Source organism: Dendropsophus ebraccatus, chromosome 3 (assembly GCF_027789765.1).
Source record: "Dendropsophus ebraccatus isolate aDenEbr1 chromosome 3, aDenEbr1.pat, whole genome shotgun sequence".
Lineage (NCBI taxonomy): Eukaryota > Metazoa > Chordata > Amphibia > Anura > Hylidae > Dendropsophus > Dendropsophus ebraccatus.
Genome location: NC_091456.1, coordinates 200136905 through 200160980, shown reverse-complemented (window position 1 = coordinate 200160980; position 24076 = coordinate 200136905). Strand labels below are relative to the sequence as shown.

At 49.6% G+C, this 24076-nt stretch overlaps 1 protein-coding gene across 2 annotated transcripts in view; it reads left to right on the top strand.

The window, feature by feature from the left end:
* Positions 1–2323: 2323 nt before the first annotated feature.
* TESK1 (testis associated actin remodelling kinase 1) overlaps positions 2324–24076 on the top strand; it is a 48317-nt gene continuing 26564 nt past the window's right edge. The window contains exons 1-2 of one of the 2 annotated variants that reach the window (XM_069963349.1): positions 2324–2547; positions 8006–8729. In XM_069963349.1, coding sequence (XP_069819450.1) covers positions 8544–8729 — 186 coding nt within the window. In that variant the 5' untranslated portion in view covers positions 2324–2547; positions 8006–8543. Of the gene's footprint in view, positions 2548–8002; positions 8730–24076 lie in introns of both variants that reach the window. The other variant, XM_069963348.1, reaches the window with a different exon arrangement.

The window sequence follows — 24076 nt, the reverse complement described above, 5'->3', positions numbered from 1 at the left end:
CCTCAGTATCGGACCCTCTCTCCTCAGTATCAGATTCTCCTCAGTATCGGCCCTTCTCTCATCAGTATTGGACCCTCTCTGCTCAGTATGGTATTCTCCTCAGTATCGGACTCTCTCTCCTCAATATGGGGTTCTCCTCAGTATCGGACCCTCACTCCTCAGTATCGTACCCTCACTCCTCAGTATAGTACCCTCTCTCCTCAGTATCAGATTCTCCTCAGTATCGGACTCTCTCTCCTCAGTATCGGACCCTCTCTCCTCAGTATCGGACCCTCTCTCCTCAGTATTGGACCCTCACTCCTCAGTATGGGGTTCTTTTCAGTATCGGACCCTCTCTCCTCAGTATGGGGTTCTTTTCAGTATCAAACCCCCTCTCTCCTCAGTATTGGACCCTTAATCCTCAGTATGGGATTCTCCTCAGTATCGGACTCTCTCTCCTCGGTATCGGACCTTCTCTCCTCAGTATCGGACCCTCTCTCCTCAGTATGGGGTTCTTTTCAGTATCGGACCCTCTCTCCTCAGTATGGGGTTCTTTTCAGTATCAAACCCTCTCTCCTCAGTATCGGACCCTCTCTCCTCAGTATGGGATTCTCCACAGTATCGGACTCTCTCTCCTCAGTATCGGACCCTCTCTCCTCAGTATGGGATTCTCCTCAGTATCGGACCCTCACTCCTCAGAATCGGACCCTCTCTCCTCAGTATGGGATTCTCCTCAGTATCAGACCCTCACTCCTCAGTATCGGACCCTCTCTCCTCAGTATGATCTTCTTTTGAGTATCGGACCCTCTCTCCTCAGTATCGGACCCTCACTCCTCAGTATGGGATTCTCCTTAGTATCGGACCCTCTCTCCTCTGTATCAGATTCTCCTCAGTATTGGACCCTCTCTCCTCAGTATCAGATTCTCCTCAATATCGGACCCTCTCTCCTCAATATAGAATTCTTCTCAGTAGTGGACCCTCTCTCCTCAGTATCGGCTCCACTATATGGGACTCTCCTCAGTATCGGACCCTCTTTCTTCTGTATGAGATTATCCTCAGTATCAGCCCCTCTCTCCTCAGTATGGGATTCTCCTCAGTATTGGACCCTCTTTCCTCAGTATGGGGTTCTTTTCAGTATCAAACCCCCTCTCTCCTCAGTATTGGACCCTCTCTCCTCAGTATGGGATTCTCCTCAGTATCGGACCTTCTCTCCTCAGTATCGGACCTTCTCTCCTCAGTATCGGACCTTCTCTCCTCAGTATCGGACCCTCTCTCCTCAGTATGGGGTTCTTTTCAGTATCGGACCCTCTCTCCTCAGTATGGGGTTCTCCCCAGTATCGGACCCTCACTCCTCAGTATCGGACCCTCTCTCCTCAGTATCAGATTCTCCTCAGTATCGGCCCTTCTCTCCTCAGTATCGACCCCTCTCCCATCAGTATTGGACCCTCTCTGCTCAGTATGGTATTCTCCTCAGTATCGGACTCTCTCTCCTCAATATGGGGTTCTCCTCAGTATTGGACCCTCACTCCTCAGTATCGTACCCTCACTCCTCAGTATCGTACCCTCACTCCTCAGTACCAGATTCTCCTCAGTATCGGACCCTCTCTCCTCAGTATCGGACCCTCACTCCTCAGTACGGGGTTCTTTTCAGTATCGGACGCTCTCTCCTCAGTATGGGGTTCTTTTCAGTATCAAACCCCCTCTCTTCTCAGTATTGGACCCTATCTCCTCAGTATGGGATTCTCCTCAGTATCGAGCCCTCTCTCCTCAGTATCGGACCCATTCTCCTCAGTATCGGACCCTCTCTCCTCAGTATCGGACCCTCTCTCCTCAGTATGGGATTCTCCTCAGTATCGGGCCCTCTCTCCTCAGTATGGGATTCTCCTCAGTATCGGGCCCTCTCTTCTCAGTATCGGACCCTCTCTCCTCAGTATGGGATTCTCCTCAGTATCGGGCCCTCTCTCCTCAGTATCGGACCCTCTCTCCTCAGTATGGGATTCTCCTCAGTATCGGACCCATTCTCCTCAGTATCGGACCCATTCTCCTCAGTATCGGGCCCTCTCTCCTCAGTATGGGATTCTCCTCAGTATCGGGCCCTCTCTTCTCAGTATCGGACCCTCTCTCCTCAGTATGGGATTCTCCTCAGTATCGGGCCCTCTCTCCTCAGTATCGGGCCCTCTCTTCTCGGGTCTGCTCCCCAGCTTTATCGCACTGTTTCTCGGTATCGCGCCGTCTCTATTCAGTGAAGGATCCCGTTTCCTTGGTAACGGGAGTTCCGGAATCCTCGCGCTTCTTCGGGAGTGACGTTTGAGGCGGAGACTTTCCTCTCGCCCCGCCCCCTCGCCGTCCCCACCCCGCCCCCGCCTCGGCCTCCGCTGCTCGCTGGCTCAGTGTCCGGGAGGCCTGGCTCGGATGTCGGGATCGCAGTGCGGGAGCAGCGGAAAGGACGCGGCCCGGGAGACAAGCGCACTGCGGCGGGAAGAAGCCGAAGCACCGGGGACCGAGCCCTGACCGGAGCCGGGTCAGCGGGTGTTAGCACGGTGACAGGAGGGCGTGATCAGATGACAGGTGGGTGTTATTAGGGCGACTGCCAGTTAGGAGGGTGTTGTCCTGGTGTTGTTTAGTTAGGAGGGTGTTATCAGGTGACAGGAGGGTGTTATTGGGGGGATCTGTAGTTAGGAGGGTGTTATCAGGTGACAGGAGGGTGTTATTGGGGGATCTGTAGTTAGGAGGGTGTTATCAGGTGACAGGAGGGTGTTATCAGGTGACAGGAGGGTGTTATCAGGTGACAGGAGGGTGTTATCAGGTGACAGGAGGGTGTTATTGGGGGGGATCTGTAGTTAGGGGGTTATCAGGTGACAGGAGGGTGTTATTGGGGGATCTGTAGTTAGGGGGTTATCAGGTGACAGGAGGGTGTTATTGGGGGGATCTGTAGTTAGGGGGTTATCGGGTGACAGGAGGGTGTTATTGGGGTGATCTGTAGTTAGGAGGGGGTTATCAGGTGACAGGAGGGTGTTATTGGGGGGATCTGTAGTTAGGGGGTTATCAGGTGACAGGAGGGTGTTATTGGGGGGGATCTGTAGTTAGGGGGTTATCAGGTGACAGGAGGGTGTTATTGGGGGATCTGTAGTTAGGAGGGGGTTATCAGGTGACAGGAGGGTGTTATTGGGGGGATCTGTAGTTAGGGGGTTATCGGGTGACAGGAGGGTGTTATTGGGGTGATCTGTAGTTAGGAGGGGGTTATCAGGTGACAGGAGGGTGTTATTGGGGGGATCTGTAGTTAGGGGGTTATCGGGTGACAGGAGGGTGTTATTGGGGTGATCTGTAGTTAGGAGGGTGTTATCAGGTGACAGGAGGGTGTTATTGGGGGAGCTGTAGTTAGGAGGGGGTTATCAGGTGACAGGAGGGTGTTATCAGGTGACAGGAGGGTGTTATTGGGGGAGCTGTAGTTAGGAGGGGGTTATCAGGTGACAGGAGGGTGTTATTGGGGGGATCTGTAGTTAGGAGGGTGTTATCAGGTGACAGGAGGGTGTTATTGGGGGGATCTGTAGTTAGGAGGGGGTTATCAGGTGACAGGAGGGTGTTATTGGGGGGGATCTGTAGTTAGGAAGGGGTTTTCAGGTGACAGGAGGGTGTTATTGGGGGATCTGTAGTTAGGAGGGGGTTATCAGGTGACAGGAGGGTGTTATTGGGGGATCTGTAGTTAGGAGGGTGTTATTGGGGGATCTGTAGTTAGGAGGGTGTTATCAGGGGACAGGAGGGTGTTATTGGGGGATCTGTAGTTAGGAGGGTGTTATCAGGGGACAGGAGGGTGTTATTGGGGGACAGGAGGGTGTTGGGGGGATCTGTAGTTAGGAGGGGGTTATCAGGTGACAGGAGGGTGTTATTGGGGGGGATCTGTAGTTAGGAGGGTGTTATCAGGGGACAGGAGGGTGTTATTGGGGGGGATCTGTAGTTAGGGGGTTATCAGGTGACAGGAGGGTGTTATTGGGGGGATCTGTAGTTAGGAGGGGGTTATCAGGTGACAGGAGAGTGTTATTGGGGGGATCTGTAGTTAGGAGGGGGTTATCAGGTGACAGGAGGGTGTTGGGGGGATCTGTAGTTAGGAGGGGGTTATCAGGTGACAGGAGGGTGTTATTGGGGGGATCTGTAGTTAGGAGGGGGTTATCGGGTGACAGGAGGGTGTTATTGGGGGGATCTGTAGTTAGGAGGGGGTTATCAGGTGACAGGAGGGTGTTATTGGGGGGATCTGTAGTTAGGAGGGGGTTATCAGGTGACAGGAGGGTGTTGGGGGGATCTGTAGTTAGGAGGGTGTTATCAGGGGACAGGAGGGTGTTATTGGGGGGATCTGTAGTTAGGAAGGGGTTTTCAGGTGACAGGAGGGTGTTATTGGGGGATCTGTAGTTAGGAGGGGGTTATCAGGTGACAGGAGGGTGTTATTGGGGGATCTGTAGTTAGGAGGGTGTTATTGGGGGGATCTGTAGTTAGGAGGGTGTTATCAGGGGACAGGAGGGTGTTATTGGGGGATCTGTAGTTAGGAGGGTGTTATCAGGGGACAGGAGGGTGTTATTGGGGGACAGGAGGGTGTTGGGGGGATCTGTAGTTAGGAGGGGGTTATCAGGTGACAGGAGGGTGTTATTGGGGGGGATCTGTAGTTAGGAGGGTGTTATCAGGTGACAGGAGGGTGTTATTGGGGGAGCTGTAGTTAGGAGGGTGTTATCAGGTGACAGGAGGGTGTAATTGGGGGGATCTGTAGTTAGGAGGGTGTTATCAGGGGACAGGAGGGTGTTATTGGGGGGGATCTGTAGTTAGGGGGTTATCAGGTGACAGGAGGGTGTTATTGGGGGGGATCTGTAGTTAGGGGGTTATCAGGTGACAGGAGGGTGTTATTGGGGGGATCTGTAGTTAGGAGGGTGTTATCAGGTGACAGGAAGGTGTTATTGGGGGGATCTGTAGTTAGGAGGGTGTTATCAGGGGACAGGAGGGTGTTATTGGGGGGGATCTGTAGTTAGGGGGTTATCAGGTGACAGGAGGGTGTTATTGGGGGGATCTGTAGTTAGGGGGTTATCAGGTGACAGGAGGGTGTTATTGGGGGGATCTGTAGTTAGGAGGGGGTTATCAGGTGACAGGAGAGTGTTATTGGGGGGATCTGTAGTTAGGAGGGGGTTATCAGGTGACAGGAGGGTGTTGGGGGGATCTGTAGTTAGGAGGGGGTTATCAGGTGACAGGAGGGTGTTATTGGGGGGATCTGTAGTTAGGAGGGGGTTATCAGGTGACAGGAGGGTGTTATTGGGGGATCTGTAGTTAGGAGGGTGTTATCAGGTGACAGGAGGGTGTTATTGGGGGGATCTGTAGTTAGGAGGGGGTTATCGGGTGACAGGAGGGTGTTATTGGGGGGATCTGTAGTTAGGAGGGGGTTATCAGGTGACAGGAGGGTGTTGGGGGGATCTGTAGTTAGGAGGGTGTTATCAGGGGACAGGAGGGTGTTATTGGGGGGGATCTGTAGTTAGGAAGGGGTTTTCAGGTGACAGGAGGGTGTTATTGGGGGATCTGTAGTTAGGAGGGGGTTATCAGGTGACAGGAGGGTGTTATTGGGGGATCTGTAGTTAGGAGGGTGTTATTGGGGGGATCTGTAGTTAGGAGGGTGTTATCAGGGGACAGGAGGGTGTTATTGGGGGATCTGTAGTTAGGAGGGTGTTATCAGGTGACAGGAGGGTGTTATTGGGGGATCTGTAGTTAGGGGGTTATCAGGTGACAGGAGGGTGTTATTGGGGGGATCTGTAGTTAGGAGGGTGTTATCAGGGGACAGGAGGGTGTTATTGGGGGGGATCTGTAGTTAGGAGGGGGTTATCAGGTGACAGGAGGGTGTTATTGGGGGGGATCTGTAGTTAGGGGGTTATCAGGTGACAGGAGGGTGTTATTGGGGGGGATCTGTAGTTAGGGGGTTATCAGGTGACAGGAGGGTGTTATTGGGGGGATCTGTAGTTAGGAGGGTGTTATCAGGTGACAGGAGGGTGTTATTGGGGGATCTGTAGTTAGGAGGGGGTTATCAGGTGACAGGAGAGTGTTATTGGGGGGATCTGTAGTTAGGAGGGGGTTATCAGGTGACAGGAGGGTGTTGGGGGATCTGTAGTTAGGAGGGGGTTATCAGGTGACAGGAGGGTGTTATTGGGGGGATCTGTAGTTAGGAGGGGGTTATCAGGTGACAGGAGGGTGTTATTGGGGGGATCTGTAGTTAGGAGGGGGTTATCGGGTGACAGGAGGGTGTTATTGGGGGATCTGTAGTTAGGAGGGGGTTATCAGGTGACAGGAGGGTGTTATTGGGGGGATCTGTAGTTAGGAGGGGGTTATCAGGTGACAGGAGGGTGTTATTGGGGGATCTGTAGTTAGGAGGGGGTTATCAGGTGACAGGAGGGTGTTATTGGGGGGGATCTGTAGTTAGGAGGGGGTTATCGGGTGACAGGAGGGTGTTGGGGGGATCTGTAGTTAGGAGGGGGTTATTAGGTGACAGGAGGGTGTTATTGGGGGATCTGTAGTTAGGAGGGAGTTATCAGGTGACAGGAGGGTGTTATTGGGGGATCTGTAGTTAGGAGGGGGTTATCAGGTGACAGGAGGGTGTTATTGGGGATCTGTAGTTAGGAGAGTGTTATCAGGTGACAGGAGGGTGTTATTGGGGGATCTGTAGTTAGGAGGGGGTTATCAGGTGACAGGAGGGTGTTATTGGGGGATCTGTAGTTAGGAGGGGGTTATCAGGTGACAGGAGGGTGTTATTGGGGGGATCTGTAGTTAGGGGGTTATCAGGTGACAGGAGGGTGTTATCAGGTGACAGGAGGGTGTTATCAGGTGACAGGAGGGTGTTTTTGGGGGGATCTGTAGTTAGGAGAGTGTTATCAGGTGACAGGAGGGTGTAATTGGGGGATCTGTAGTTAGGAGGGGGTTATCAGGTGACAGGAGGGTGTTATTGGGGGGATCTGTAGTTAGGGGGTTATCAGGCGACAGGAGGGTGTTATTGGGGGATCTGTAGTTAGGAGGGTGTTATCAGGGGACAGGAGGGTGTTATTGGGGGGGATCTGTAGTTAGGAGGGTGTTATCAGGTGACAGGAGGGTGTTATTGGGGGGATCTGTAGTTAGGAGGGTGTTATCAGGTGACAGGAGGGTGTTATTGGGGGATCTGTAGTTAGGAGGGGGTTATCAGGTGACAGGAGGGTGTTATCAGGTGACAGGAGGGTGTTATTGGGGGATCTGTAGTTAGGAGGGGGTTATCAGGTGACAGGAGGGTGTTATTGGGGGATCTGTAGTTAGGAGGGGGTTATCAGGTGACAGGAGGGTGTTATCGGATGACAGGAGGGTGTTGGGGGGATCTGTAGTTAGGAGGGGGTTATTGGGTGACAGGAGGGTGTTATTGGGGGATCTGTAGTTAGGAGGGGGTTATCGGGTGACAGGAGGGTGTTATCAGGTGACAGGAGGGTGTTATTGGGGGATCTGTAGTTAGGAAGGTGTTATCAGGTGACAGGAGGGTGTAATTGGGGGGATCTGTAGTTAGGAGGGTGTTATCAGGTGACAGGAGGTTGTTATTGGGGGGATCTGTAGTTAGGAGGGTGTTATCAGGTGACAGGAGGGTGTTATTGGGGGATCTGTAGTTAGGAGGGGTTAATCAGGTGACAGGAGGGTGTTATTGGGGGATCTGTAGTTAGGAGGGGTTAATCAGGTGACAGGAGGGTGTTATTGGGGCGATCTGCAGTTAGGTGGGTGTTATTGGTGAGATCTGTAGTTAGGAGGGTGTTATTGGTGAGATCTGTAGTTAGGAGGGTGTTATTTGGGCGATCTGTAGTTAGGTGGGTGTTATTGGGGCGATCTGTAGTTAGGTGGGTGTTATTGGTGAGATCTGTAGTTAGGTGGGTGTTATTGGGGCGATCTGTAGTTAGGTGGGTGTTATTCGGGTGATCTGTAGTTAGGAGGCGGTATGGGTGTTAGATAGAGGTCAGTTAGTTTAAAGGTCTCCATCTTGGATTTTGTTCACTAGAAGGCGTCCATCTCGGATTCCTGTAGATTGGAAGAGGTCTACCTTGGATTTCCATTGGCTAGAAGCATCCACATTGGATTCTGTTGGTTGGAGGGCCGCTATCTTGGATTTTGTTGTCCAGAAGGCATCTATCTTGGATTCTGCTGCCTGGAGGACCTCCATGTTGGATTCTGTTGACCGGAGGGCCTCTATCTTGAATTCTGCGGCCTGGAGGGCCTCCATCTTGGATTCTGCTGCCTGGAGGGCCTCCATCTTGGATTCTGCTGCCTGGAGGGCCTCCATCTTGGATTCTGCTGCCTGGAGGGCCTCCATCTTGGATTCTGCTGCCTGGAAGGTGTCGGTTTTGGGTTGTCGTTGGTTGTGGTGCAGCTGCACATGGGGATAACCTTGGTGGAGTTAGTGGATATATCTGGTTTGCTCTGGCCTGTGGCCCCTGGTGTGTGTCGGGGGCCACTCCTCTGGGACCGGCTGTTCCCTATGGACCATGTGAAGCCCCAGTGTCTTCCGTTGTGGATGTGAAGCATGTGACCGATCCTTGGATATGGATTCAGAAGGAGATGCGGAGAATGCCGGGGATGGGCATGGCTCTATGTTGACCACCCAAGGGTCATGCCGCCTGCGCCCCTCCTCCTACCGAGCTCTGCGCAGCGCCGTCTCTAACCTGGCCCGCATCGATGACTTCTACTGCGAGAAGATCGGATCCGGATTCTTCTCCGAAGTCTTCAAGGTGAGACCCCCAAGACGTCTGCTGTGTGGGTAATGTCTAGCCTCTTACTCTGTACCCCAATATAACCTCTCATCACTGATCACCGTACCCCAATTTCCTCTTACACTGGTTATTGTACCCCAATATCCTCCTATCACTGGCCTCTGTACCCCAATATAACTGATCCCCAATAACCTCCCATTAGTGGTCTCTGTCCCGGTCTGGCCGTGTATATGATGTATGTAGAGGACGGCCCCGGTCTGGCCGTGTATATGATGTATGTAGAGGACGGCCCCGGTCTGGCTGTATATATGATGTATGTAGAGGACGCCCCCGGTCTGGCCGTGTATATGATGTATGTAGAGGACGGCCCTGGTATGGCCGTGTATATGATGGATGTAGAGGACGGCCCCGGTCTGGCCGTGTATATGATGTATGTAGAGGACGGCCCCGGTCTGGCCGTGTATATGATGTATGTAGAGGACGGCCCCGGTCTGGCCGTGTATATGATGTATGTAGAGGACGGGCCCGGTCTGGCCGTGTATATGATGTATGTAGAGGACGGCCCCGGTCTGGCCGTGTATATGATGGATGTAGAGGACGGCCCCGGTCTGGCCGTGTATATGATGGATGTAGAGGACGGCCCCGGTCTGGCCGTGTATATGATGGATGTAGAGGACGGCCCCGGTCTGGCCGTGTATATGATGGATGTAGAGGACGGCCCCGGTCTGGCCGTGTATATGATGGATGTAGAGGACGGCTCCGGTCTGGCCGTGTATATGATGTATGTAGAGGACGGCCCCGGTCTGGCCGTGTATATGATGTATGTAGAGGACGGCCCCGGTCTGGCCGTGTATATGATGTATGTAGAGGACGGCCCCGGTCTGGCTGTGTATATGATGTATGTAGAGGACGGCCCCGGTCTGGCTGTATATATGATGTATGTAGAGGACGGCCCCGGTCTGGCTGTGTATATGATGTATGTAGAGGACGGCCCCGGTCTGGCCGTGTATATGATGTATGTAGAGGACGGCCCCGGTCTGGCCGTGTATATGATGTATGTAGAGGACGCCCCCGGTCTGGCCGTGTATATGATGTATGTAGAGGACGGCCCCGGTCTGGCTGTATATATGATGTATGTAGAGGACGGCCCCGGTCTGGCCGTGTATATGATGTATGTAGAGGACGCCCCCGGTCTGGCCGTGTATATGATGTATGTAGAGGACGGCCCCGGTCTGGCCGTGTATATGGTGTATGTAGAGGACGGCCCCGGTCTGGCCGTGTATATGATGGATGTAGAGGACGCCCCCGGTCTGGCCGTGTATATGATGTATGTAGAGGACGGCCCCGGTCTGGCCGTGTATATGATGTATGTAGAGGACGGCCCCGGTCTGGCTGTATATATGATGTATGTAGAGGACGGCCCCGGTCTGGCCGTGTATATGATGTATGTAGAGGACGGCCCCGGTCTGGCCGTGTATAAGATGTATGTAGAGGACGGCCCCGGTCTGGCCGTGTATATGATGTATGTAGAGGACGGCCCCGGTCTGGCCGTGTATATGATGTTTGTATAGGACGCCCCCAGTCTGTATGTTTCTTGGCCCAGAGCTGTTTTTGGGTACGTTCTGCGGTTACGTCACTGGTTGCTTCCGTCTTAGTGACAGCCCGAGGTCAGCATTGAGTAATATGCAGGATTCTAGGCTGGGAGCCAGAGACAAACACACAGGGATCCCCCCCTCCACCAAGACAACTGGGAGCTCTCCACCTCCGTATGCCAGTCAGTGTATACAGCCAGACCCATATTGTAGGTTCTGTGTGCTAACAGCAGGAGGTGTATATAACCAGCCCATACAGAGATCAGCATAAAGTCCACTGATCAGTTTTCTAGGGATCAGTCTTATTGTGAATCCACATTGGGAAAATCCAGTGATCGAAATAGACTAGAAGTGACCCCAGATCTGGCTGCCAACCGTTCTCTCATTAGTATATAGTGTATACGGAGAGTAGTGTCATCAGGGGAAACCCTCCAGTAAAACTTGTCAGCGAGTCTTGTGGAACTTTTCTAATTTGTTCTAGAATTGTTCTGTTGAACGGGCAAAGTCAGTCGGAAAACTGCAACCAAATGCAGCCCTGGTGTCTGACTAACATGTCTGACCCACACTTATCCCTCCTTATCACTGCTGGGAACGGCACCAGGCCAACTCCAACACCATTGTGTCTATTAGACTAACCAATTTTTTTACGATAAACGATTGCAAACTAGATCATTTATCGTTAACCTGAAATCGTTCACCATATTACACACAATGATATTCGTTAGTTCCGATCCTAACTACCATCGTCTACTCCATCCCAGCAAATGAAAGAACGATGTGAAAATACACTGTGAACGATTAATGATGATTTTGACGACGGATGAACAATTTCTCGTTGGTCGTTTGATTGTTGCCTGCATGTGCACAAAACGATTATAGTTTAAGTGAACCTGTCGTTATAAAAAACTTTTCACATGTCATAGAGGCATGTCAGAAGTTTGGATCGTTCCGGATCTGAGTACTCGGACTCGTTCTGATCGGAAGAGAGAGCTGGGAGAAGATGCGCTGCAGCGCGTCCACTCTTCCCTCTGAGTTAAAAAAAAGTCGGACTTAGGGTCCTATTACACAGAGCGATTTTTAACTATTAATGACTAATGATAAACGATCGCAAACGAGATTGTTTATTGTTAACCTGAAATCGTTCACCGTATTACACAGAACGATAGTCGTTAGTTACGATCGTTACTATGATTGTTATTGCGATCGTTACTATGACCGTTTACTCCTGATCCCAGCAAAACAATGGACAATGTACAATTACACTGAACGATTAGTGAAAAAATTTGGAACTTTAGCGAACGAATGTGGAATTACAGCGAACGATTAACGATAATTTTAGGTTCAGATCTAACGACATACAAACGATTTTTAGATCGTTGCCTGCAATTACACAGAACGATTATCGTTTAAATTCGAATGATATAACGATTTTTTGCACGATAATCGTTCTGTGGAATAGTACCCTTATAATGGGCTCCTATGGCTGCAGCCGCGGTGCTCTCCTCGCTCTATCTCCCGATCGGTACGTGTGAGAGTGCTCAGACTCGGACCGATCAAAACTTTTGACATGTCTCTGATACAGTATGTGAAATGTTTTTATAAGGACTGGTACACTTAAAATTCGAACAAAATAATGATAATTCGCACAATAATCATCCCGTGTAATAGAGCCCTAAGCAGTGAAGAAAAATGGTCTGTTAAGATGGATCCAGATCTCTGTGGAGAAACTTGGCCGGTCTGATGGATCCAGATCTCTATAGAGAAACATGGCCGGTCTGATGGATCCAGATCTCTATAGAGAAACTTGGCCGGTCTGATGGATCCAGATCTCTATAGAGAAACAAGGCCAGTCAGATGCATCCAGATCTCTATAGAGAAACACGGCCGGTCAGATGGGTCCAGATCTCTGTGGAGAAACATGGCCGGTCAGATGGATCCAAATCTCTATGGAGAAACATGGCTGGTCAAATGGATCCAGATCTCTGTGGAGAAACATGACTGGTCAAATGGATCCAGATCTCTGTGGAGAAACGTGGTCGGTCAGATGGATCCAGATCTCTGTGGAGAAACAAGGCCGGTCAAATGGATCCAGATCTCTATAGAGAAACATGACCGGTCAGGTGGATCCAGATCTCTATGGAGAAACATGGCTGGTCAAATAAATCCAGATCTCTGTGGAGAAACATGACTGGTCAAATGGATCCAGATCTCTGTGGAGAAATGTGGTAGGTCAGATGGATCCAGATCTCTTTGGAGAAACGTGGCCGGTCACATGGATCCAGATCTTCGTAGAGAAACAAGGCCGGTCACATGGATCCAGATCTCTGTAGCACAATGCATAAGCAGAATTAAGCCCTTCCTGTCAGGTGTGAATAGTTCAAACACAGACTGATGGAGAAGGTGTAATGGTAGAGGGAATGTTTTCTTGGCAGACTCTGATACCTACGCATGGACATTTGGGCACCAGGACTTATCTAAGCATTGTGGTCAGCCAAGTTCCTCCCTCCTTAGTGGTTGTTTCCACTGTGGCAGAAGGAGACTAATCCTACCTTCCCGGCTTCACATCCCCAGACATTTATCCTGTAGAGGAGAAGGTAGAGCGGGTCATTCAGAGGACGTCACTGAATGTGTGGCAAGAAGTGTGTGAAGTGATCCTGTGCTCGTTGGCCAATGTTCCTGCCGAAGGATCTCATCACCTAAAATATTCTATGCCAAGAAGAATTGTTGCAGTTCTTAAGTCCAAAAGAGGTCCAGTGCTCTCACTAGATGGGGGGTCTGTGATTTAGGGGCAGCCAGTGTATAGATACGTAGAGCAGGTTTTGTAGAAGTACGGAGCAGTGAATACAGCTCTGCATGTAAGATATGTATAGCCTTCAGACAGGTGTAACAGACGCTAATCACTGGTCATGTCCGTGATGCACCATCTAGACCCAGAGATCCCTGTGTCAATGTGAGTGTAAAGTTTATGTGTAGATGCTGATGTATTATAGCTGGTAGAGGTGATAGTGTATATAGCTGGTAGGAGTGATGGTGTATATAGCTGGTAGGAGTGATGGTGTATGTAGCTGGTAGAGGTGATGGTGTATTATAGCTGGTAGGAGTGATGGTGTATATAGCTGGTAGGAGTGATGGTGTATATAGCTGGTAGAGGTGATGGTGTATTGTAGCTGGTAGAGGTGATGGTGTATTGTAGCTGGTAGAGCTGATGGTGTAATATAGCTGGTAGAGCTGATGGTGTATATAGCTGGTAGAGGTGATGGTGTATTGTAGCTGGTAGAGGTGATGGTGTATTGTAGCTGGTAGAGGTGATGGTGTATATAGCTGGTAGAGGTGATGGTGTATTGTAGCTGGTAGAGGTGATGGTGTATTGTAGCTGGTAGAGCTGATGGTGTAATATAGCTGGTAGGAGTGATGGTGTATTGTAGCTGGTAGAGCTGATGGTGTATTGTAGCTGGTAGAGGTGATGGTGTATTGTAGCTGGTAGAGGTGATGGTGTATATAGCTGGTAGAGCTGATGGTGTATATAGCTGGTAGAGGTGATGGTGTAATATAGCTGGTAGAGGTGATGGTGTATTGTAGCTGGTAGAGGTGATGGTGTATTGTAGCTGGTAGGAGTGATGGTGTATTGTAGCTGGTAGAGCAGATGGTGTATGTAGCTGGTAGAGGTGATGGTGTATATAGCTGGTAGAGGTGATGGTGTATTATAGCTGGTAGGAGTGATGGTGTATATAGCTGGTAGGAGTGATGGTGTATATAGCTGGTAGAGGTGATGGTGTATTGTAGCTGGTAGAGCTGATGGTGTATTGTAGCTGGTAGAGGTGATGGTGTATTGTAGCTGGTAGAGGTGATGGTGTATTGTAGCTGGTAGAGGTGATGGTGTATTGTAGCTGGTAGAGCTGATGGTGTATTGTAGCTGGTAGAGCTGATGGTGTATTGTAGCTGGTAGAGCTGATGGTGTATTGTAGCTGGTAGAGCTGATGGTGTATATAGCTGGTAGAGGTGATGGTGTATTGTAGCTGGTAGAGGTGATGGTGTATTGTAGCTGGTAGAGGTGATGGTGTATTGTAGCTGGTAGAGGTGATGGTGTATTGTAGCTGGTAGAGCTGATGGTGTATATAGCTGGTAGAGCTGATGGTGTATATAGCTGGTAGAGGTGATGGTGTATTGTAGCTGGTAGAGGTGATGGTGTATATAGCTGGTAGAGGTGATGGTGTATTGTAGCTGGTAGAGGTGATGGTGTATTGTAGCTGGTAGGAGTGATGGTGTATTGTAGCTGGTAGGAGTGATGGTGTATTGTAGCTGGTAGAGGTGATGGTGTATTGTAGCTGGTAGGAGTGATGGTGTATATAGCTGGTAGAGCTGATGGTGTATTGTAGCTGGTAGAGGTGATGGTGTATTATAGCTGGTAGAGGTGATGGTGTATTATAGCTGGTAGAGGTGATGGTGTATATAGCTGGTAGAGGTGATGGTGTATATAGCTGGTAGAGCTGATGGTGTATATAGCTGGTAGAGGTGATGGTGTATTATAGCTGGTAGAGGTGATGGTGTATTATAGCTGGTAGAGGTGATGGTGTATATAGCTGGTAGGAGTGATGGTGTATTGTAGCTGGTAGAGGTGATGGTGTATTGTAGCTGGTAGAGGTGATGGTGTATATAGCTGGTAGAGGTGATGGTGTATATAGCTGGTAGAGCTGATGGTGTATATAGCTGGTAGAGGTGATGGTGTATTATAGCTGGTAGAGGTGATGGTGTATATAGCTGGTAGAGGTGATGGTGTATTATAGCTGGTAGAGGTGATGGTGTATTGTAGCTGGTAGAGGTGATGGTGTATTATAGCTGGTAGAGGTGATGGTGTATATAGCTGGTAGAGGTGATGGTGTATTATAGCTGGTAGAGGTGATGGTGTATTGTAGCTGGTAGAGGTGATGGTGTATTGTAGCTGGTAGAGGTGATGGTGTATTATAGCTGGTAGAGGTGATGGTGTATATAGCTGGTAGGAGTGATGGTGTATATAGCTGGTAGAGGTGATGGTGTATATAGCTGGTAGAGCTGATGGTGTATATAGCTGGTAGAGGTGATGGTGTATTGTAGCTGGTAGAGGTGATGGTGTATTGTAGCTGGTAGAGCTGATGGTGTATATAGCTGGTAGAGGTGATGGTGTATATAGCTGGTAGAGGTGATGGTGTATTGTAGCTGGTAGAGGTGATGGTGTATTATAGCTGGTAGAGGTGATGGTGTATATAGCTGGTAGAGGTGATGGTGTATATAGCTGGTAGAGGTGATGGTGTATTGTAGCTGGTAGGAGTGATGGTGTATATAGCTGGTAGAGCTGATGGTGTATATAGCTGGTAGAGCTGATGGTGTATTGTAGCTGGTAGAGGTGATGGTGTATTATAGCTGGTAGAGGTGATGGTGTATATAGCTGGTAGAGGTGATGGTGTATATAGCTGGTAGAGCTGATGGTGTATATAGCTGGTAGAGGTGATGGTGTATTATAGCTGGTAGAGGTGATGGTGTATATAGCTGGTAGGAGTGATGGTGTATTGTAGCTGGTAGAGGTGATGGTGTATTGTAGCTGGTAGGAGTGATGGTGTATATAGCTGGTAGGAGTGATGGTGTATTGTAGCTGGTAGAGGTGATGGTGTATATAGCTGGTAGGAGTGATGGTGTATTATAGCTGGTAGAGGTGATGGTGTATATAGCTGGTAGGAGTGATGGTGTATATAGCTGGTAGGAGTGATGGTGTATTGTAGCTGGTAGAGGTGATGGTGTATATAGCTGGTAGAGCTGATGGTGTATTGTAGCTGGTAGAGGTGATGGTGTAATATAGCTGGTAGAGCTGATGGTGTATTATAGCTGGTAGAGGTGATGGTGTATTGTAGCTGGTAGGAGTGATGGTGTATATAGCTGGTAGAGCTGATGGTGTATTGTAGCTGGTAGAGGTGATAGTGTATATAGCTGGTAGAGCTGATGGTGTATATAGCTGGTAGAGGTGATGGTGTATTGTAGCTGGTAGGAGTGATGGTGTATTATAGCTGGTAGAGGTGATGGTGTATTGTAGCTGGTAGAGGTGATGGTGTATATAGCTGGTAGAGCTGATGGTGTATTGTAGCTGGTAGAGGTGATGGTGTATTGTAGCTGGTAGAGGTGATGGTGTATTGTAGCTGGTAGAGGTGATGGTGTATTGTAGCTGGTAGGAGTGATGGTGTATATAGCTGGTAGAGGTGATGGTGTATATAGCTGGTAGAGCTGATGGTGTATATAGCTGGTAGAGCTGATGGTGTATTGTAGCTGGTAGGAGTGATGGTGTATTATAGCTGGTAGAGGTGATGGTGTATATAGCTGGTAGAGCTGATGGTGTATTGTAGCTGGTAGAGCTGATGGTGTATATAGCTGGTAGAGGTGATGGTGTATATAGCTGGTAGGAGTGATGGTGTATATAGCTGGTAGAGGTGATAGTGTATATAGCTGGTAGAGGTGATGGTGTATTATAGCTGGTAGAGGTGATGGTGTATTGTAGCTGGTAGGAGTGATGGTGTATTATAGCTGGTAGAGGTGATGGTGTATATAGCTGGTAGAGGTGATGGTGTATTGTAGCTGGTAGGAGTGATGGTGTATATAGCTGGTAGGAGTGATGGTGTATTATAGCTGGTAGAGGTGATGGTGTATTGTAGCTGGTAGGAGTGATGGTGTATATAGCTGGTAGGAGTGATAGTGTATTATAGCTGGTAGAGGTGATGGTGTATTGTAGCTGGTAGAGGTGATGGTGTATATAGCTGGTAGAGCTGATGGTGTAATATAGCTGGTAGAGGTGATGGTGTATATAGCTGGTAGAGCTGATGGTGTATTGTAGCTGGTAGGAGTGATGGTGTATATAGCTGGTAGAGGTGATGGTGTATATAGCTGGTAGAGGTGATGGTGTATATAGCTGGTAGAGGTGATGGTGTATATAGCTGGTAGAGCTGATGGTGTATTGTAGCTGGTAGAGGTGATGGTGTATTATAGCTGGTAGAGGTAATGGTGTATATAGCTGGTAGGAGTGATGGTGTATTGTAGCTGGTAGAGGTGATGCTGTATTATAGCTGGTAGGAGTGATGGTGTATTATAGCTGGTAGAGCTGATGGTGTATTGTAGCTGGTAGAGGTGATGGTGTATATAGCTGGTAGAGGTGATGGTGTATATAGCTGGTAGAGCTGATGGTGTATTGTAGCTGGTAGAGGTGATAGTGTATATAGCTGGTAGAGCTGATGGTGTATATAGCTGGTAGAGGTGATGGTGTATTGTAGCTGGTAGAGGTGATGGTGTATTGTAGCTGGTAGAGGTGATGGTGTATTGTAGCTGGTAGGAGTGATGGTGTATATAGCTGGTAGAGGTGATGGTGTATATAGCTGGTAGAGCTGATGGTGTATTGTAGCTGGTAGGAGTGATGGTGTATTATAGCTGGTAGAGGTGATGGTGTATATAGCTGGTAGAGCTGATGGTGTATTGTAGCTGGTAGAGCTGATGGTGTATATAGCTGGTAGAGGTGATGGTGTATTATAGCTGGTAGAGGTGATGGTGTATATAGCTGGTAGAGGTGATGGTGTATATAGCTGGTAGAGCTGATGGTGTATATAGCTGGTAGAGGTGATGGTGTATTGTAGCTGGTAGAGCTGATGGTGTATATAGCTGGTAGAGGTGATGGTGTATTGTAGCTGGTAGAGGTGATGGTGTATTATAGCTGGTAGGAGTGATGGTGTATTATAGCTGGTAGAGGTGATGGTGTATTATAGCTGGTAGAGGTGATGGTGTATTGTAGCTGGTAGAGGTGATGGTATATAGCTGGTAGAGCTGATGGTGTATATAGCTGGTAGAGGTGATGGTGTATTGTAGCTGGTAGAGGTGATGGTGTATTGTAGCTGGTAGGAGTGATGGTGTATTATAGCTGGTAGAGGTGATGGTGTATTGTAGCTGGTAGAGGTGATGGTGTATATAGCTGGTAGAGCTGATGGTGTAATATAGCTGGTAGAGGTGATGGTGTATTATAGCTGGTAGAGGTGATGGTGTATTGTAGCTGGTAGAGGTGATGGTGTATATAGCTGGTAGAGCTGATGGTGTAATATAGCTGGTAGAGGTGATGGTGTATTATAGCTGGTAGAGCTGATGGTGTATTGTAGCTGGTAGGAGTGATGGTGTATATAGCTGGTAGAGGTGATGGTGTATATAGCTGGTAGAGGTGATGGTGTATATAGCTGGTAGAGGTGATGGTGTATATAGCTGGTAGAGCTGATGGTGTATTGTAGCTGGTAGAGGTGATGCTGTATTATAGCTGGTAGGAGTGATGGTGTATTGTAGCTGGTAGAGGTGATGCTGTATTATAGCTGGTAGAGCTGATGGTTTATGTATGAAGGAGCTGGCAGCATCTAGACCCAGACATCCCCGTGTGAATACAGACCAAATAACATAGATGTAGTACCCCTAGGTGAACGCGTCTCCCTCGGGATCAGTACAAATAAACCTTTGTGGTTGAGATGTTAGATGAGGCCGTAGAGAGGCACGTGTCACTTTGCTGATGGTGATTTACACCTTTATCATCCTAAGGAAAGCGTCAGGTCTGTTGTTCAGGTTATGACAGGGTTAATCCGTGCTGAGCGTTCACTTTACCAGGGCGTCTTAATGCCGTAATAAGGGGCTTATGTCAGACTCGGAGGATTTGCATCTGGCGCCTTTTACTGTTTTCCTCCCAGATCTGACTGCTAACACCTAATACAGTGAGACGGGAGGGACTCGTCAGGGGCCTATGAGAAAATGGTGGGGGTTGGTGGTAATATAGATGGTGGTTATGGAGGATCATCTGTGGGTTGGTGGTGATAGGGGTGTAGCATTAGCTTCTTGGGGGCCGGGTTATAGCGGTTGCTTGATATATAAGGGTCTTTTAGGGTAATGGATGGGTATGTGCACACTTTGGAAAATATGTTGCGGAATCCGCTGCTTGCGGACGTTCATTCTTTGGATGGACGACGGAATTGGCCTGTGCATAGAATGTAGTCTATGACATGGGCAGACCCGAGGTGGGTCCAGTGGTGGTGTATATGTGATTGTGCAATATCTACTTTTATATAATGCCCTGGATGGCTTCATAAAATCAAGTATGGGAGGGGATAGGTGGGTGTCAGGGGTCTTGTGTTTTGTACTTGGTAAGGGATAGCTGGTTGTGAGTGTGATATATCTGTACTCGGTGAAGGATAGCTGGTTGTGAGGGTCTTGTGTTTGTACTCGGTGAGGAATAGGCGGTTGTGAGGGTGTATTTGTACTTGGTGATGGATAGGTGGGTGTGAGGGTGTATTTGTACTTGGTGATGGATAGGTGGGTGTGAGGGTGTATTTGTACTTGGTGATGGATAGGTGGGTGTGAGGGTCATATATCTGTACTCGGTATGGGATAACTGGTTGTGAGGGTCTTGTGTTTGTACTCGGCGAGGCATAGGTGGTTGTGAGGGTCTTGTATTTGTACTCGGCGAGGCATAGGTGGTTGTGAGTGTCATATATCTGTACTCGGCGAGGCATAGGTGGTTGTGAGTGTCATATATCTGTACTCGGCGAGGCATAGGTGGTTGTGAGGGTCTTGTATTTGTACTCGGTGAGGGATAGGTGGGTGTCAGGGTCTTGTATTTGTACTCGGCGAGGCATAGGTGGTTGTGAGGGTCTTGTATTTGTACTCGGTGAGGGATAGGTGGGTGTCAGGGTCTTGTATTTGTACTCGGTGAGGGATAGGTGGGTGTCAGGGTCTTGTATTTGTACTCTGTGAGGGATAGGGGGTAGTCGGGGTCTTGTATTTGTGCTTGGCGAGGGAGAGGTGGGTGTCGGGGTCTTGTATTTGTACTCGGTGAGGGAGAGGTGGGTGTCAGGGTCTTGTGTTTGTACTTAGTGAGGGAGAGGTGGGTGTCTGGGTCTTGTATTTGTACTCGGTGAGGGAGAGGTGGGTGTCTGGGTCTTGTATTTGTACTCGGTAAGGGAGAGGTGGGTGTCGGGGTCTTGTATTTGTACTCGGTGAGGGAGAGGTGGGTGTCGGGGTCTTGTGTTTGTACTTAGTGAGGCAGAGGTGGGTGTCAGGGTCTTGTATTTGTACTTAGTGAGGGAGAGGTGGGTGTCAGGGTCTTGTATTTGTACTCGGTGAGGGAGAGGTGGGTGTCGGGGTCTTGTGTTTGTACTCGGTGAGGGATAGGGGGGTGTCGGGGTCTTGTATTTGTACTCGGTGAGGGAGAGGTGGGTGTCTGGGTCTTGTGTTTGTACTCGGTGAGGGAGAGGTGGGTGTCGGGGTCTTGTGTTTGTACTTGGCGAGGGATAGGTGGGTGTCAGGGTCTTGTGTTTGTACTTAGTGAGGGAGAGGTGGGTGTCGGGGTCTTGTGTTTGTACTTAGTGAGGGAGAGGTGGGTGTCGGGGTCTTGTGTTTGTACTCGGTGAGGGAGAGGTGGGTGTCAGGGTCTTGTGTTTGTACTTGGCGAGGGATAGGTGGGTGTTGGGGTCTTGTGTTTGTACTCGGTGAGGGAGAGGTGGGTGTCTGGGTCTTGTATTTGTACTCTGTAAGGGAGAGGTGGGTGTCAGGGTCTTGTATTTGTACTCTGTAAGGGATAGGTGGGTGTCAGGGTCTTGTATTTGTACTCTGTGAGGGATAGGGGGTAGTCGGGGTCTTGTGTTTGTACTTGGCGAGGGATAGGTGGGTGTTGGGGTCTTGTGTTTGTACTCGGTGAGGGAGAGGTGGGTGTCGGGGTCTTGTATTTGTACTCGGTGAGGGAGAGGTGGGTGTCGGGGTCTTGTATTTGTACTCGGTGAGGGAGAGGTGGGTGTCGGGGTCTTGTATTTGTACTCGGTAAGGGAGAGGTGGGTGTCGGGGTCTTGTATTTGTACTCTGTGAGGGAGAGGTGGGTGTCGGGGTCTTGTATTTGTACTTGGTGAGGGATAGGGGGGTGTCGGGGTCTTGTGTTTATAGTCAGAAGTGAGGATTTCCGTATGTCGCCTCTGTATCTGGTTGCTGTATATAAATACTCAGCGCTCTGGCTGCGGCTCAGACTGCCGGTTACTATCGGGCAGGCAGACGGGCTCGGGGGGCTGGGATCTTCTCTTATATGGAGCCGTCTCCTTCTGGCCCTGTTTCATTCCATATGAGTGACTGTGATCGGGGTTCCTGGCGTCACCGGATAGATAGGGTCCACTCCCGGACCACACATCTCCTGGCAGACGTCACCAGACTCAGGTTCTCTCTATCCTGACGTTGGCTTCTGGCAGGGTTTCCTGTGACCCTGGGGAACCCCACCCTGTTCCAATCACAAGAAGCACTCTGCACCTCTCCCTGTATACACACAGGGCCACAACCGGCTCTTATCATTACTGGTGGTGTACTTTGTATCCGCCATTCACCTCAGCTTATTCACACTATATGTGTATAGTATAATCACCAGGACCATGTGCCGGGAGCAAAGGATTATATACTGTATGGGGCGGGTGTATGTGAGAGGCCGGGAGCAGAGTATTATGTACAGTATGGAGAGGCCGGGAGCAGAGTATTATATACAGTATGGAAAGGTGTATGTGAGAGGCCGGGAGCAGAGTATTATGTACAGTATGGAGAGGCCGGGAGCAGAGTATTATGTACAGTATGGAGAGGTCGGGAGCAGAGTATTATATACAGTATAGAGAGGCCGGGAGCAGAGTATTATGTACAGTATAGAGAGGCCGGGAGCAGAGTATTATGTACAGTATGGAGAGGCCGGGAGCAGAGTATTATGTACAGTATGGAGAGGTCGGGAGCAGAGTATTATATACAGTATAGAGAGGCCGGGAGCAGAGTATTATGTACAGTATGGAGAGGCCGGGAGCAGAGTATTATATACAGTATGGAGAGGCTGGGAGCAGAGTATTATATACAGTATGGAGAGGCCGGGAGCAGAGTATTATATACTGTATGGGGCGGGTGTATGTGAGAGGCCGGGAGCAGAGTATTATGTACAGTATGGGGCGGGTGTATGTGAGAGGCCGGGAGCAGAGTATTCTGTACAGTATGGAGAGGTGTATGTGAGAGGCCGGGAGCAGAGTATTATATACAGTATGGGGCGGGTGTATGTGAGAGGCCGGGAGCAGAGTATTATATACAGTATGGGGCGGGTGTATGTGAGAGGCCGGGAGCAGAGTATTATGTACAGTATGGAGAGGTGTATGTGAGAGGCCGGGAGCAGAGTATTATATACAGTATGTGAGAGGCCGGGAGCAGAGTATAATGTACAGTACAGGGCGGTGTATGTGAGAGGCCGGGAGCAGAGTATTATATACAGTATGGAGAGGTGTATGTGAGAGGCCGGGAGCAGAGTATTATATACAGTATGGGGCGGGTGTATGTGAGAGGCCGGGAGCAGAGTATTATGTACAGTATGGGGCGGGTGTATGTGAGAGGCCGGGAGCAGAGTATTATATACAGTATGGAGAGGTGTATGTGAGAGGCCGGGAGCAGAGTATAATATACAGTATGGAGAGGCCGGGAGCAGAGTATTATATACAGTATGGAGAGGTGTATGTGAGAGGCCGGGAGCAGAGTATAATATACAGTATGGAGAGGCCGGGAGCAGAGTATTATATACAGTATGGAGAGGCCGGGAGCAGAGTATTATATACAGTATGGAGAGGCCGGGAGCAGAGTATTATATACAGTATGGAGAGGTGTATGTGAGAGGCCGGGAGCAGAGTATTATATACAGTATAGAGAGGCCGGGAGCAGAGTATTATATACAGTATAGAGAGGCCGGGAGCAGAGTATAATATACAGTATGGAGAGGCCGGGAGCAGAGTATTATGTACAGTATAGAGAGGTGTATGTGAGAGGCCGGGAGCAGAGTATTATGTACAGTATGGAGAGGCCGGGAGCAGAGTATTATATACAGTATAGAGAGGCCGGGAGCAGAGTATTATACACAGTACGATAGTATATACAGGTCCTTATTATTATGTATGAGGGGCAGGTAGTGTTGCGGACAGTCGGTCGCTCCTGTTACCGTTTCTGGCTCTGGTTATAGTTCTCACCTCCACCTGCTTATTACCATGAATTATGGAGGAGCTCTGCGGTACGAGGCGGACTACAGGCGCAGCAGCTTTTGTCTCTTATGTCTCCTGTGAGGTAACGTTCCTCTCAGTCATGAATCTGCTGGTGTCATATATATCAGGCACCTGTAGTAGTATACAGGGTCGGGGGACTCCCAGGAGTCCGGGCACTGGTGTCATATATATCAGGCACCTGTAGTAGTACACAGGGTCGGGGGACTCCCAGGAGTCCGGCAGCAGCTCATATATATCAGGCACCTGTAGTAGTATACAGGGTCGGGGGACTCCCAGGAGTCCGGGCAGCAGCTCATATATATCAGGCACCTGTAGTAGTATACAGGGTCGGGGGACTCCCAGGAGTCCGGGCAGCAGCTCATATATATCAGGCACCTGTAGTAGTATACAGGGTCGGGGGACTCCCAGGAGTCCGGGCAGCAGCTCATATATATCAGGCACCTGTAGTAGTATACAGGGTCGGGGGACTCCCAGGAGTCCGGGCAACAGCTCATATATATCAGGCACCTGTAGTAGTATACAGGGTCGGGGGACTCCCAGGAGTCCGGGCAACAGCTCATATATATCAGGCACCTGTAGTAGTATACAGGGTCGGGGGACTCCCAGGAGTCCAGGCAGCAGCTCATATATATCAGGCACCTGTAGTAGTATACAGGGTCGGGGGACTCCCAGGAGTCCGGGCAGCAGCTCA